The sequence below is a fragment of the Gossypium hirsutum genome, chromosome D04, assembly GCF_007990345.1.
Source record: "Gossypium hirsutum isolate 1008001.06 chromosome D04, Gossypium_hirsutum_v2.1, whole genome shotgun sequence".
Classification (NCBI taxonomy): domain Eukaryota; kingdom Viridiplantae; phylum Streptophyta; class Magnoliopsida; order Malvales; family Malvaceae; genus Gossypium; species Gossypium hirsutum.
The window spans coordinates 6010530-6023383 of NC_053440.1; the positions used below are offsets into that span (position 1 = coordinate 6010530).

Below are 12854 nucleotides of genomic sequence, written 5' to 3' on the forward strand. Positions count from 1 at the left end.
CCATGGGTTTGTTTGTATCCAATTAATCTTTGAGTCCCATCATGTGCAATTATCATGTGTGGGATTTAGTTTAGTTTGTTAATTTTAGTTTGAACTGTACCAATTTTTAGTCTGTTTATACTGTAATTGTTTGATTATATTTTGTGGTTACTTAAATAGTTAGTTTGTGTTTTAACTGTTTGATATTTGTACTTACTTGGATATATATTTGTATTTATATTATACTTGTAACACTTCCAAAAAGAATTTTAATCTATTTTTTTATTTTATAACATCATGCCTGAAATAAATATTTTAACTTGTGACAATAATATTAAACACAAAGTCTTCAAAAAAGCTTATTTACTGCATTTTTCAAAAAAAAAAAAAGCAAATTTAAACTTGCACTTATTTTTATTATTCATAGCTAATAAAGGAGGTATGTAAAACCCAAACTATAAAATAGACCTTATATTAATAAATTACATTTTCAGAATTTATTGATCACTCGTCCAAAAAATATATATATACATATGTTCGGCTACTCTCGACATTTTCTCTCTTTTATTATTTATTTGTCTTATTTTCTTCTTGGCACATGATATAAAAAAATAAATATTTTCTGGTTTCCCACAATACACCCACCATATGGGTGGAAAGGAAATATCAAGTTACAAATAAACGGGGCAGAGAGAAAGGGAGTAATGGAAATATCTGTACATACATAAATATTGACAAAAATATAGTTCATTACATTCCCTATACAGTTTATGAACAGCCCTGTACCTTCAAATTTTGGAGTTCCCCACCAACAAAGATTTACATACAAACAAGTAACCATATCTGCATATCCACATGAATGACCGACAACATCTAACAGTTCAGAAAGAAAGAACCCAGAGGAGATCTAAGCACAGGTTGACGAGTTGCGAAGAAAATTCCAATCCTTAGCAACATGCTCCGCCTTATTCATACCAATTTTCTTGCTCTACAAACAAAGATAACACTTTCTGCCTCGTTTTAATTTTCAACGTCTCTAGTTACTTACCATGGAGTGTCCATAGCTGAAAAGCAAACACTGCACATGACACAAGCTTTTTCGTACGCTTGTGCTTTAATTTGTCGTCCAACTTTTATACACTTGAAAAGGAAAATTATCAACTTGTTAGCATCCTTAGCCTTTTTCTTAATTCAAGCTAAGGGGTAAGATTACAGAACTTATTGTTAACTCTTCTCTGGCTTCTCATCCAGAAGGCCCTTCGGGCTCTCCAATGAATCCCCGGAATAGGACCCGTCTGGTTGACGAATACAGATGTTCAAATTGCAAGAAAGGAAATGCTCCTGCAAGATCATACACTTGGTAAGTATCAAAAGGTTGGTTTACACCGGTGTTCAGAAAACTTCGACAAAAATGTCCCTAATTAATCTCTCCATGCATTTTATAAAGTTTTTAATACAACAGAGGCAATGTTCAAAGCTTATATATAATTTTTTTTTTAAGAAGATTATGAATTATTTTTATATTTACTTAATTCGTTTTTTGCAATATTCCTGGCTTGGTCTCTACTGAAATGACTATATCTAATGAATTAGTAAGCATTAAAAATACTAGAATCAATATATGTAATCTACTGTTGGCAAGGAGTTTTATTGAACAAAATAAATACTGGTAAATGCTCTCCAACTCATACTTAAAATTTTACTACCTGATCACTGGTCTCTTGGCCCTCTGAATGAAACAGAATTGGCCGGCATCTCTTATCTTCATTCATTAAGCTTGAATTCTGGAAATGTGCCACAAGAGCAGCCTTGCCCTGGATTCGAGCATAGGCCAATGACGCCACCTTCTCACTGTTGAACTTCTCCCATTTCTTTCCATTAAAAGCCTGCAGAAATTTCCATAGAGTTCACTCCTCATTTTTTACCAAGAAGATAAATTTACAGAAGCATAAAACTCTGATTTTCTCTTTTATGGATACGTTATGAACAATTAAATTTAGTTATATATATGAACACTTATTATGAAGTTAAACAAATACTATTTATTGATCGATATTCCATACTACTCTTTCTTGACACACTTGACAAAGGAGAAAAGGTTGAACCTGGTAGAAGGAGACAATATGTGAAGGGGAGATCATATTGATGAAAGCATAACCTACATTGCACTTGTTCTGCAATCAGAGAAGTTGATTAATTACCAGTAAATCAACTTGACCTAACCATACATGTCAAAGACCCCGAGAGTACCTTGAAATCAATTGGCAAATAGAGAAAATCGTAAGTGCCCCGGTGATTCTCATCAATAGCAGCAAGCAGCATCTTCGAAGTATACCTAAACAAATAGAATAAAAGCAGAAACCATCAAGAAAAAACAGCATTTTACTTAGAACCCAAAACATTGAGTTCTTCACCATTCATTAACTTGTCTTACTTGTTGGGGATATTTTTAATCATTAAAGTGGTCCTAGTATCTTCTCCATTAATTATTTTATCCAAATCAAGCTGATACTGCTTCTTGTTATCAATCTGGTTTCCATTATTTTCAACTAGCCGACTTCGACTGCGGTCAGCCAACCCTTCATTGCCAGCTGTACCTTGTCCAGGATAAGAACCATTCCCAAGGAAAATAGGACCATGTCTTGGCATTGACATCATTCTGAAACTAGGCGAACCATTTTCAGTTACATTTCCTAGGTGACCAACACCAGCACCAATAGTTCCACGAGCACCAATATTCATCAAAAACTTCCATTGCTACGATTTAAACCCACACCAGCAAAAGAAACAGGATTCATAAAGGATGTTTCAGGCGACTCAGAGAGATAGTTAAAGTGCCTATCAAGATGCACACCAGAAGGAGCAGATCCCACATGATGGTGGTTGCTTGAACCAAGAAATGAGCCATGCCGACTAGCATACGGAAAACCTTGTCCACTTGATGAAAAAGGGTGCGTCACTGATGGTGTTGGCCAAGCAGAATTAGCACGCTCAGAGTAAGGAGTGGGACTTCCCCATAGAAACTGAGGACCGGTCAATGTTCCAATACCAGATGAACTTGAAGTAGATTCACCAAAGGCAGAGATCAGTCCAGGGCTTGCACTTACCTTTTGCTCAGAGAAGGATCTCGAATGCTGGTAGGATGCTCCTTGCATTGCTCCAGAATTAGTAAAAATTGGGTTTGTATTATTGGTCTTGCTTTGATCCTTCCCAATAGGTGCAATCTTTGGAGAGTTAGGCAACTGATGTGGGAGAATTGAAGCTAGTCCAGGCAAATTATTGCTATTTACAGGGCTAAAAGATCCCAAACCAGGAGACTTGCTAAAAGCATGCAACGGAGTTTTTTCAACAGGGCTGCCAAATTGTGCCCAATTTCCTGTCACAGCAATGCATAACTCAGAATAATTGTAGAAAAAAAAAACTGGTTGTACGAGCATAAAGTTGTTGAGTACACACAAACGTAGGGCATCTACGATATTTACCAGGAGGAGAGCTAGCAACCGGAGAACCAATGTGATGTCTAAAACTTCGTGCTTCGTCCTGTTCAAGCTCCTGACTTAGCTGCTGCATCAAGCTAACAAAGAAGGGGGCATCAATTTTAATTTCTTTATACCAGTTCAAAAATATGCCTAGCAGCCATGAGGAAAGAGCAATTATAAGATTCAAAGATAGCAGAGTTCCTTTTTAGGTTGTCAAAGATATCCAACATAAATATGCATAAATGTTTCAGATGCTCAAGAAAAATGGATCACAAAGTTATGCTAAGCATAGAAAGTGTTAATGGGAATTTTTCTAGTTGGCTAGGTGCTAACCCGAAATTTAGTTTACTGAAACAAGAAAAAACAATTTAGCATGTAGCCAAGTTGCCAGTTGCCAGAAGCATTAGGCATTCACAGGAAGAAAATTTGCAAAAGTATTCCAGGACACCACAACAGTAGGGCTCCCACTAATCTATGGAAAAAGAAAATGCATCCACCATCTCCCCTATTCCCTTTTTTGGTCGTCAACTACAAAGAAAGATAGTATCTTCATACCTAACTCCTAAATATTCACATTCATTCCAAGTTTCTCTCCCAGACCACAATAGCAATAACAGATCATATTAAGTGTTTCAGAAATTATATCCTGCTAAAGATTATCTTATAGAAACATCTACCAGAAATCAGATGATACAAAGAAGCTAAAATTAACACTTACTTTCGACGAGCTCCACCGGGACGGCTAGGTTCAAGCTTTATGCGTTTCCCAGCTATGTCACTCCGATTCAATGCTCTAAGAGCAGCCTCTGCAGCTCTAACATCATAAAATTCTATGAATTTATGGTGTCGCTTATGTGGTGTTTCCCTGATCTGCATTCTCGCAAGCGAATAAGTCATCAGCAAATCTCCAGACATGTCAAATTGGTGAATGAAAGTGGCAGAGAAACAAATTAGGAAAAATTATATTATACCTCTTTGACCTCTCCATAATCCCCAAATATTTGGCGAAGGTCATCATTTGATACTGATGGATCCAAATTAAATATTACAAGAGTTCCCTGATTTATATCTTTCTCCGATGGGTTATCCTGGAATATTATAAGTTAAATTTGTTGATGGGATCTACAATGTCAAACTCAAATATATAAACAAAATACACTAGTTCAAACCTTTGGAATTGAGAAGTGAATGTCCAGTTTTCTTCGCCTTAGCGGCTTATTTTGTAATGCACGCATCGCAGTGCGTGCAGCTCGAATATCATAATATGAAATCATTACAAAACCCCTATGCTTGCATGCAGTGTACAAAGTTCTGATATCTCCATAATGCTGCAAAATGTGTTGGAATTCCAAAGATGATGATTATTAGCCTAGTATAAACAAGATGAAAACTCTTACATGCACATAATTAAAGAAAAAGGACCAAAGTAGATCCAAGAGACCAAAAAATAACACCATTATAAGCAAAGAGATTTATTAGGTAGAACGGTAACCAATGTAAATAAGAATAACAGACTAAAATAAAATACCTCAAAGAGAGATCTCAATTCAGAGTCTTCAACATTACTATTGATATTTCGTACAAACAATGTTCTTGAAGGATGCTCACCATAGGGGTGTTCCCCAGCCACTGTTCCCACACCATTTGTAAGAGGGTAATGACCAATCCCATTTGCAAGAACCCCTTCAGATAGGTTCATCTTTGATATACCAATATTAAGGCCCTCTTGAGGTTCAAAGTCCAACTCCATTCCCCCTCCAGTACCAAAGACATCATATTCTTCCAAGTCCTCCAACTGACTAGGCAACTCATTTAAGTCGAAGTCATCCATTATGCCAGCAAGGAGGTCATCTTCATCATCAGGAAGTAAATTTCCAATTGCATTTGTTTCAACATCTTCGAGTGGGTCCTTTCCTTCATTTTTTAACTCTAGCTTACGTAACTCGGGCGAGTTATCATCAACAGAATGACCAGAATTTTCACCATCAGTAAAGTTCACTACATTTTAGCAAAAGAAAATCCTCAGTCTTGTTCCAAGTATAACACAATATACAGCAATTTCATATCAAAAGAAAACACATACGTTTTTCATGAGGAAGGACAGGTAATGAACTAGAAAATAAGCTTGCATCACTTGATGAATGATATGCCTCAGTTCTACGCGGGATTCCCCATGCACCAGTTTCCCACTTTCTAGAAATGTTGACTGAAGGAGTATCGGATGGACCTATAATACAAGAACAACCAATCAGTATCTGGTGAAAATAGATAAGCAAGATGCATAAGATCACATGCATTTGTATCCTAGATTTAATCGGATGATAAACAATGTTATACCTCCAGCTTGACTTGAGGTTGGACCTTTAGAACTTTCCTCCATTTAATCACTTTCTGAAGACAAAGAATTCCAAACATTAACTATCAAAATATGACAATAATGCAGACTAATTCAGCATATATAACACAGACTATGTGAAACCTTAAGAATAGCATAGCATATCATCGCAAAGCATTCACTAAATTTTCAAGTTCATATTGAATTTCAATACATACAGCAGTTCCTGAGCAATTCAACCAACTAGCAGTCAGTATACTGTGCAAAAGCCAAATCAAATTCGCAACCTTTAAACTACAATATTTCCAATTAGTTCTTCTTGATCACACAGCTTTTACAGTAAATACAGGTTACAGGAATTCACTTTTGAGTAGTCAACCAAGCAATGATTCTCTACAGATAGCACAAAGTCCAAATAAAGCAAACAAAATTGTCAAGATCAACTACAGTGTAAGCTCTAAAAGAGCTGATAATTATGATAAAATAACAACAGTAAATCATTGCACCAATATAAGTCAACATCCAAAACAAGAAACTATATCAATAAAAATGAAATTTTGAACTCTACTAGGAAAAAAGAACCATCAAACCCAGCAGCCAACAATAACTTCACTAATTAACAATGTCAAAAAGACTTACAAATTCAGAAACAAAAATTACCCCTTTTGAACACTTCCCAGAAACATTTCTCTCAAACAATCAAATAAATAAATCAGCAAATAATTACCCAGAAATTATATGGAAAGAAAATAAATGTAAAGTTAAAAGAAAAAATTACCTTTTTACAAGAAAATGGTATATATATATATATATAAAAGATAGTTAAAGAGAGTCCATTGAAGAAGTTAACTTGACTGACAGGCCTGATTCCAAATAAAGTTTTTGTCTTTAATCACCCAAAATCATATATACACAAACGGAAAAACTAAGAGAACAACTGAAAGAAAGAAAGAGAGTTTCGTAGAAGCAGAGATATTTCTTCCTTACACACTTCTACTTCCTTTTCTCTCGCCGGGAAACTAGAAATTTTAATAATTATTATAATAAACAAAAATTAATTAAAATTAAAAGTACTATATTAAAGAGAAAGTGAGAGAAAATATAACATGATTGGAGGGAAAGAAAAAGAAAAAAAAAAAAGAAAATGAAAGAGAAAGAGGAAAAAAAAACAAAGTTCTCTCTCAGGCACTGTGTTTTTTCGGTCTTTGAAAAAAATAAACATAATAAAAAAAGAGATTCTGCTGAATTTGAATTTTGTTTGGCGTCCGTTGACACATATAGCCCACGCAAGACACAAACAAAACATAATTTTGGTTTGCCTGTTTGCCCATTATATTCCATTATATCACAACTTTGCCATGGTTCTGTCTCTGGGTGATGTGGCTTTCGGTTATTGGTTCAAGGATTGTTAGTGTGAAAAGGTTTGGAAATAATTCTGAGGGAATCTAATCAGGATGCGGCGTGAACATCGGACGGCTGGTTTTAGAGGAGACGTGCAGATATTGGTTAACGGAGTAGAGGTGTTAGGTGAGAATGAGCACAGGTGATTTATCTATGCTTTTTGTATCTGTGTTGGTGGGGACCAATGACGTGTTGTTTGCGTGTCGGCAACAGTGATTGGATTCAGCTGCTCTCTATCTTGGGATATTTTTGGTACAAGTGTCCATGAAATTGGATGGGATTATCATTGGAGAATTTTTAAATATTTTTTATAGAGTCCATTCTGGTCAACTTAAATAGCTCATCTTGGAATGATAGAATGATTCTTAGATTTAATCATGAATAAATCACGAAAAAGTTAAAATTAATATGGCATTTGAGTTTTTGCTTTCCAAATAAGAAGACGAAGAACGCCTGTCAAGGATGATCGCAAGGTAGCCATATCACTAGGAGGCGAACCAAATTCAAAAACTGTCATACAGGGATTCCTTATTGGAAGGTAATTTCTATGATTATGAGTAACAGTTCCTTGATAAAGGAATGGAACAAATGGAGATAAACTCCGACAAGGATGATACTGATGTCCAATAGAATCCTCTGGAGGATATCTATATCATCCATGTTTAAAGAAGAAAAGCAACTTATCTGAAACTATTGAAAGAAAGCACTTGCAATCAAAGTATTCGGTAAAATATGAAGGCCTAAATGAGAGCTAAAGTTGATTGATCTAGGAAACAGTTACTTCAAGGACAAACTAGAAAACATTGAAGTCTATAACCATGTTAGTAAAGGAGGGTCATGGTTCATATGTGGACGCTTCTTCACCCTCTGCAAATGGACGCAAAACTTTAGGTTGCTTGAAGCCGCTTTTAACTTAGTGGCAGTGTGGATTCGTCTATTAGAACTCTTCATTGAGTTACGATATAATAATATTAATGAAGATTGGCAAAAATCTAAAGGGTTTATTGCGGGTTGATAACTAGATCATGTCCAGTGAAAGAGGTAAGTTTGCTAGATTATGCGTTCAAGTTTACCTAAAAAGACCATTTAAGAAATATGTAATGATGGAAGGATGGCAACAAGACATTCTGGATGAAGGAACTGATTTCTTATGCTCTAAGTGTAAGTTTATAGGACAGAAGGTTAATTCGTGTAATTTGATCAATCCAAGCCAAAAAAGTTCCCACAACCTAAAGGAGGGGCGAATTTGATACCTCCGAGCACCACAAAATGTTCATAATCGATGTTACTAAATGAAACATTAGAATATTCTCAAGGGGATGAGTTTAGGCCTTAGATGATAGTCCAAATAAAATGGAAAGGCTAAATGTTTGGTAAAAGGGGCAAAAAGGAAAATTTCTTTCCTAGGAAATAATGAAGTAGTAGAAAAAGAATAGTAGAATGTAAAAATATATCAAGGATCTCTAACCTAAGCTACAACAAAATAGACACAAAAGGTGTTTAAGCTGGTTAATGGGGAGCAACAACTAACTCCTGCAAAAGGGTTACATCTTGTTAGTAAAAAACACTAACAACAACCAACATGGAAAAACTGCTTCCCCTAAGCTATTATCAATGGCTACAACATTTAACATCAACTCAATGGATGAAAATTCCTAATTAGGGAGGGAGAACTAGTCACTAGGTAAATATACCAAACAAAGGTTCTTATTTTTAAGGAAATTTAGCGGAAAGGGTTCAAACATGGACAAAAGATTGCTTTTTGGTTACTCATGATAGGGATTTAGCATATAGGCAAAAGATTTGGAAATTTTGTTACACCCTTTTTTTCTATAAGAAAATTTGAGTTAAATTATTTTCATAATAGTTTATGTTTCACCCCTGATTATTCTAAACAAAAACTATTCACCCCACTCTTTAAAATTCCAATACCTAAATAGAATCAATAGACCCAATTGTGTCTAAGCAGCACCCCATTCAAGGGTATGAATGTTGCTCAAAGGATATGAGGATATCTAAATCAAAGGATGAAGAGGACTCTCCAACCACCCCATGTCGCTCCCTATTTGAACTAGTCTTCTTCAAACACCCCTCAAGCTCACCAATTAGAGAGAAAGGTTACCCACGAGAAGCAATGAGCATAACTCAAAGAGATGGCAACACTAGAGATTTAACTTTATAATTAAAGGTGATATCATTAATAATCAAAACCTAATGGGGCTCAAGTGAGGGGTTGGTTCCAGCTTCCTAGCTCGATCTTACCATTGCCTATTTCAATATTTTCAAGGCACCTAACAATGAGGTACCAAATATTTGGGAACATAAGGCAAATACTTAGTTGATTCCAAAAGCTCTGGTTGCTTGTTTGATGAGAGAGATTGTGGAAACCTACTTGGCTAGCATTCAACTATGGTGATTAAGTTAAGGGTTAAAGAGTGAACATTATTGACGAGCTCTTTACTAATTTAAGGAATGGAGTCTCGTCTCCACAAAGTGGTAACAATACCTAGCATGGGCAGGGAACAAAATTTGGGTAGAAATATAGGCCAAGTCAACCCCTAATTCATGAAGCAATGTCAATTCTTATAGGAAATTGTAGAAGGCTAGAAACTTAGGAATCATGAGAATCTTAAAAGAATTAGTGGCAGTCCATAATCCTCATATCACATTTCCAATGATTGCAATACAATTGACATCGAATTCCATATTTGACTTGTCATTCACATAACCACCCCTCTATAAGGTCCTTATCAACTTGAAGAGATCTCAACAAATAAACTTCAAAAATGAACACATGCATAGATGATTGCACTAACATATTTTGCCTTGCATGAGCGTTGATTGAATATTGCACATGTAAGTATACATAACACGACAAGTAGAATAAAAAGACCATTCCCAAAGTGAACTATTGTTAATTATAATGTTAATTACCAACTATTACTCTATAACCTATCCAAATAATCTGACAATGGAATTTTTAAAACCAAATCTAGTAAATAAAATTAACAAAACAAAATTTAAAAGAATAACTAATCAATAACTAATATTACAATTTCATCCAATATTAGCTAATTGTTCTATCTTCACCTAATTATCCTAATAAATTTGAGTACTAACCTATCTACTAAAATTCTCTTCTAATCAATTAAATGACTAATCTAATCTAATTATTGTGTTATATTCCTATGTCAATAATTTAGACCAAACCAATTAAGAACAAACCTCAATTTTTGGCTACCTAATATAATTAAGTATATTCCTATCCTAATTACGAACTAAGATTTAACCTATCCAAGTCTTTATCAAGAATAAAAAGGAATAGAACTAGAAAATTTTGATTAACTCCATTGCAATCATTGAAGAGAAATTTAGTTCATAAAAAATTTGAAAAGCATCTCTAAAGAAGAGCAAGAATTAACCATGATCAATTAAATTAAGAATAGAATTGAAGTACTATTTTATTCGAATAATTCTATATAAAAGATCTTACAGTGTGTTTGGTTCAGTGTAATAGGTAATCCATTACGCCCCGATTACGCGCCTATTACATTGCCGACCTATTCCGGCGTTTGGTTCGCTGTAATAGGTATTACGCGCGTATTACAATACCGACCTAATCCCCAAATTCTCTGCTTTTCTATTCCCTTCCCAAATCGAGGATTACCCATTACGTCCGGCTTCCCTTTCCAAGTCTCTGTTTTACCCTCCCTCCCTACCCGACCCTCTCCTTTTTCTGTCCTCATCATTTCTCCTCGTCTGCCTTTACCGATTCTCTCTCTCTCGATCATTTTTTCCCTTTCATTTGTTGCAGCACGTTTGAAAGCCACTGCTTCATTTTTTCTCTCGGTCTCGGCGTGAGGTATGAATCTTTGTGTTCATTTTTTCAGGTCTGGTTCCTTTCGGTTTCTTGGTGTTAATTCCTTTTTCTTTTTATTTGGTGTTCAAATCCATCACTGCCAAGTGGCTTCTGAGATTCAAAAATCCAACTATTCTGGGTTTATTTTGTGTTTGCTTCATGAACTTTGATTTTAATCGAGAATTTCTCTGTGTATGTTTGTAGTGGAAATATACAGTAGAGGGTGTATTTATACATGAATAAATCCCTAATTTTTTTTCTATTTACAACATGATAATATTAATGAGCTCATTAAGATAGTCGAAATGCTAGAAGAGCTCATCAAGATAGCATCATTAAGCTGGTTATAGTTGGAGTAATGAAGCAGGGATTTTATCTTGCTGGAAAATAAGTATTGACAATACCTAATAGTATAAACATGGTTACAATTGTGTGCACCTGTGGGATTAAGGTTAAATTGAGTGTTTCTTGAGAAGAAGGAATGAACCCAACCCCATAATACATTGTAGCTGTGTGTTTTTTTTCTTCCTTTTTATGTGAAACTGAGTGGGATACTTAGTATTGCAGGTGATAATGGAAGCAGGAATGTGCTGGATGCTTTTTTCTTAAGGAAGGTTGTAGCCGAAGCATTGAATGAGAGAATCGAGTCCACAATTAGGGAATTTTTGAGTGTTGTTGGAAGGTTGCAGGCTGAGCAACAAAAGCAAGTGCAGGATTTCCAGGTAACCAGATTTTGTTCTTGAATCTAATCCTTGATAAATTCATGATTCATGTCATGGCCCTTTCTTTTTTTTTGGGGGGGAGGGGGGTGTTCACTTTTGCTGGGTTTATTTCATAGCTCTTGGAATAGCTTATTTGGTAATGCACAAACGCCACCAGTGGAGAGTTTTATGAATTTGAAATTTGGCTTTAATACACTTCTGTTCTGCTTGGCCATTACGTGTGTTTCTGAATCCTAATGTTATGGTGCCCAAAGTGATTGGTTCTATTGCTTACAAACCAAACCTTACTGGAAAAATAACAATAATTTGAAGGTATTTAAATGGGAGGAGCTAAAGGTTTTCTTTTCTTTTCTTGACATCTGTTCTTGGGAGCCTTACGAAATTGCAGTCATCATTTGTTTTAAATGCCTTCTTTTGATGCTGGTATTATTTTTGCTTCATTTACAATAGGAAGAGTTAATGTAAGAGACCCCTTTTCTTTCTTTTGAGGAAAATTATGGCGTTCAGGTTTTCAAATATACTGTATCAATGGCATTTCCAGTAACCAACCCTCTCCCTTAACCTCATCATGAACTGCATGGCCATAGTTTCACACCAACTTAAATTCTAGCAAGTTGTATTATCTGAATTCCACTTCTAGTTAGTTATTGGAGGCTCAAGCTAGAATTCAACTTTACTTCTACTACAGCATTTTTGAAACTGACCTGTGTCGGTTTACATAGGGATGTACCATTATTTTCTGAGTAAATGCAATAACAAATTGGCCATCACGATCTTTTCTTCTTTTGTTGGAATTGAAATCGTTCATCTGCAAATTTGCTGCATTTTACTACTCCATTTTGATGATTTATTAAAATATGACATCCCCTTTAATTCATGCACACAGGAAAAGGTATTGGAAAGAGCAAAAAGAGCCAAAGAGCAAGCGGCACGCGAGGCATTGGAGGCACAAAGGCTGATTCCAAAGTCTACTTCCCTAAGTACATCTATGGGCACAAAGGCTGATACCAATTCTTGTATTAAAAAGGAAATTCATGGACAAAATGTTGTTATAAAAAGGAGCAATATATAATTTGGTA

The 12854-nt window shown here is 35.3% G+C and overlaps 1 protein-coding gene and 1 pseudogene across 1 annotated transcript; one reads left to right on the forward strand and one right to left on the reverse strand.

Moving 5' to 3' along the window:
- Positions 1 to 681: 681 nt before the first annotated feature.
- LOC107959721 (protein MEI2-like 2) lies at positions 682 to 6980 on the reverse strand (annotated as a pseudogene).
- Positions 6981 to 7247: 267 nt separating this feature from the next.
- Positions 7248 to 12854, forward strand: LOC107959720 (uncharacterized). Its single transcript, XM_041091359.1, has 5 exons — positions 7248 to 7336; positions 7637 to 7667; positions 7759 to 7815; positions 11563 to 11775; positions 12662 to 12854. The coding sequence occupies exons 1-5, from the start codon at positions 7248 to 7250 to the stop codon at positions 12845 to 12847; spliced, it is 576 nt and encodes a 191-aa protein (XP_040947293.1). The 3' UTR covers positions 12848 to 12854.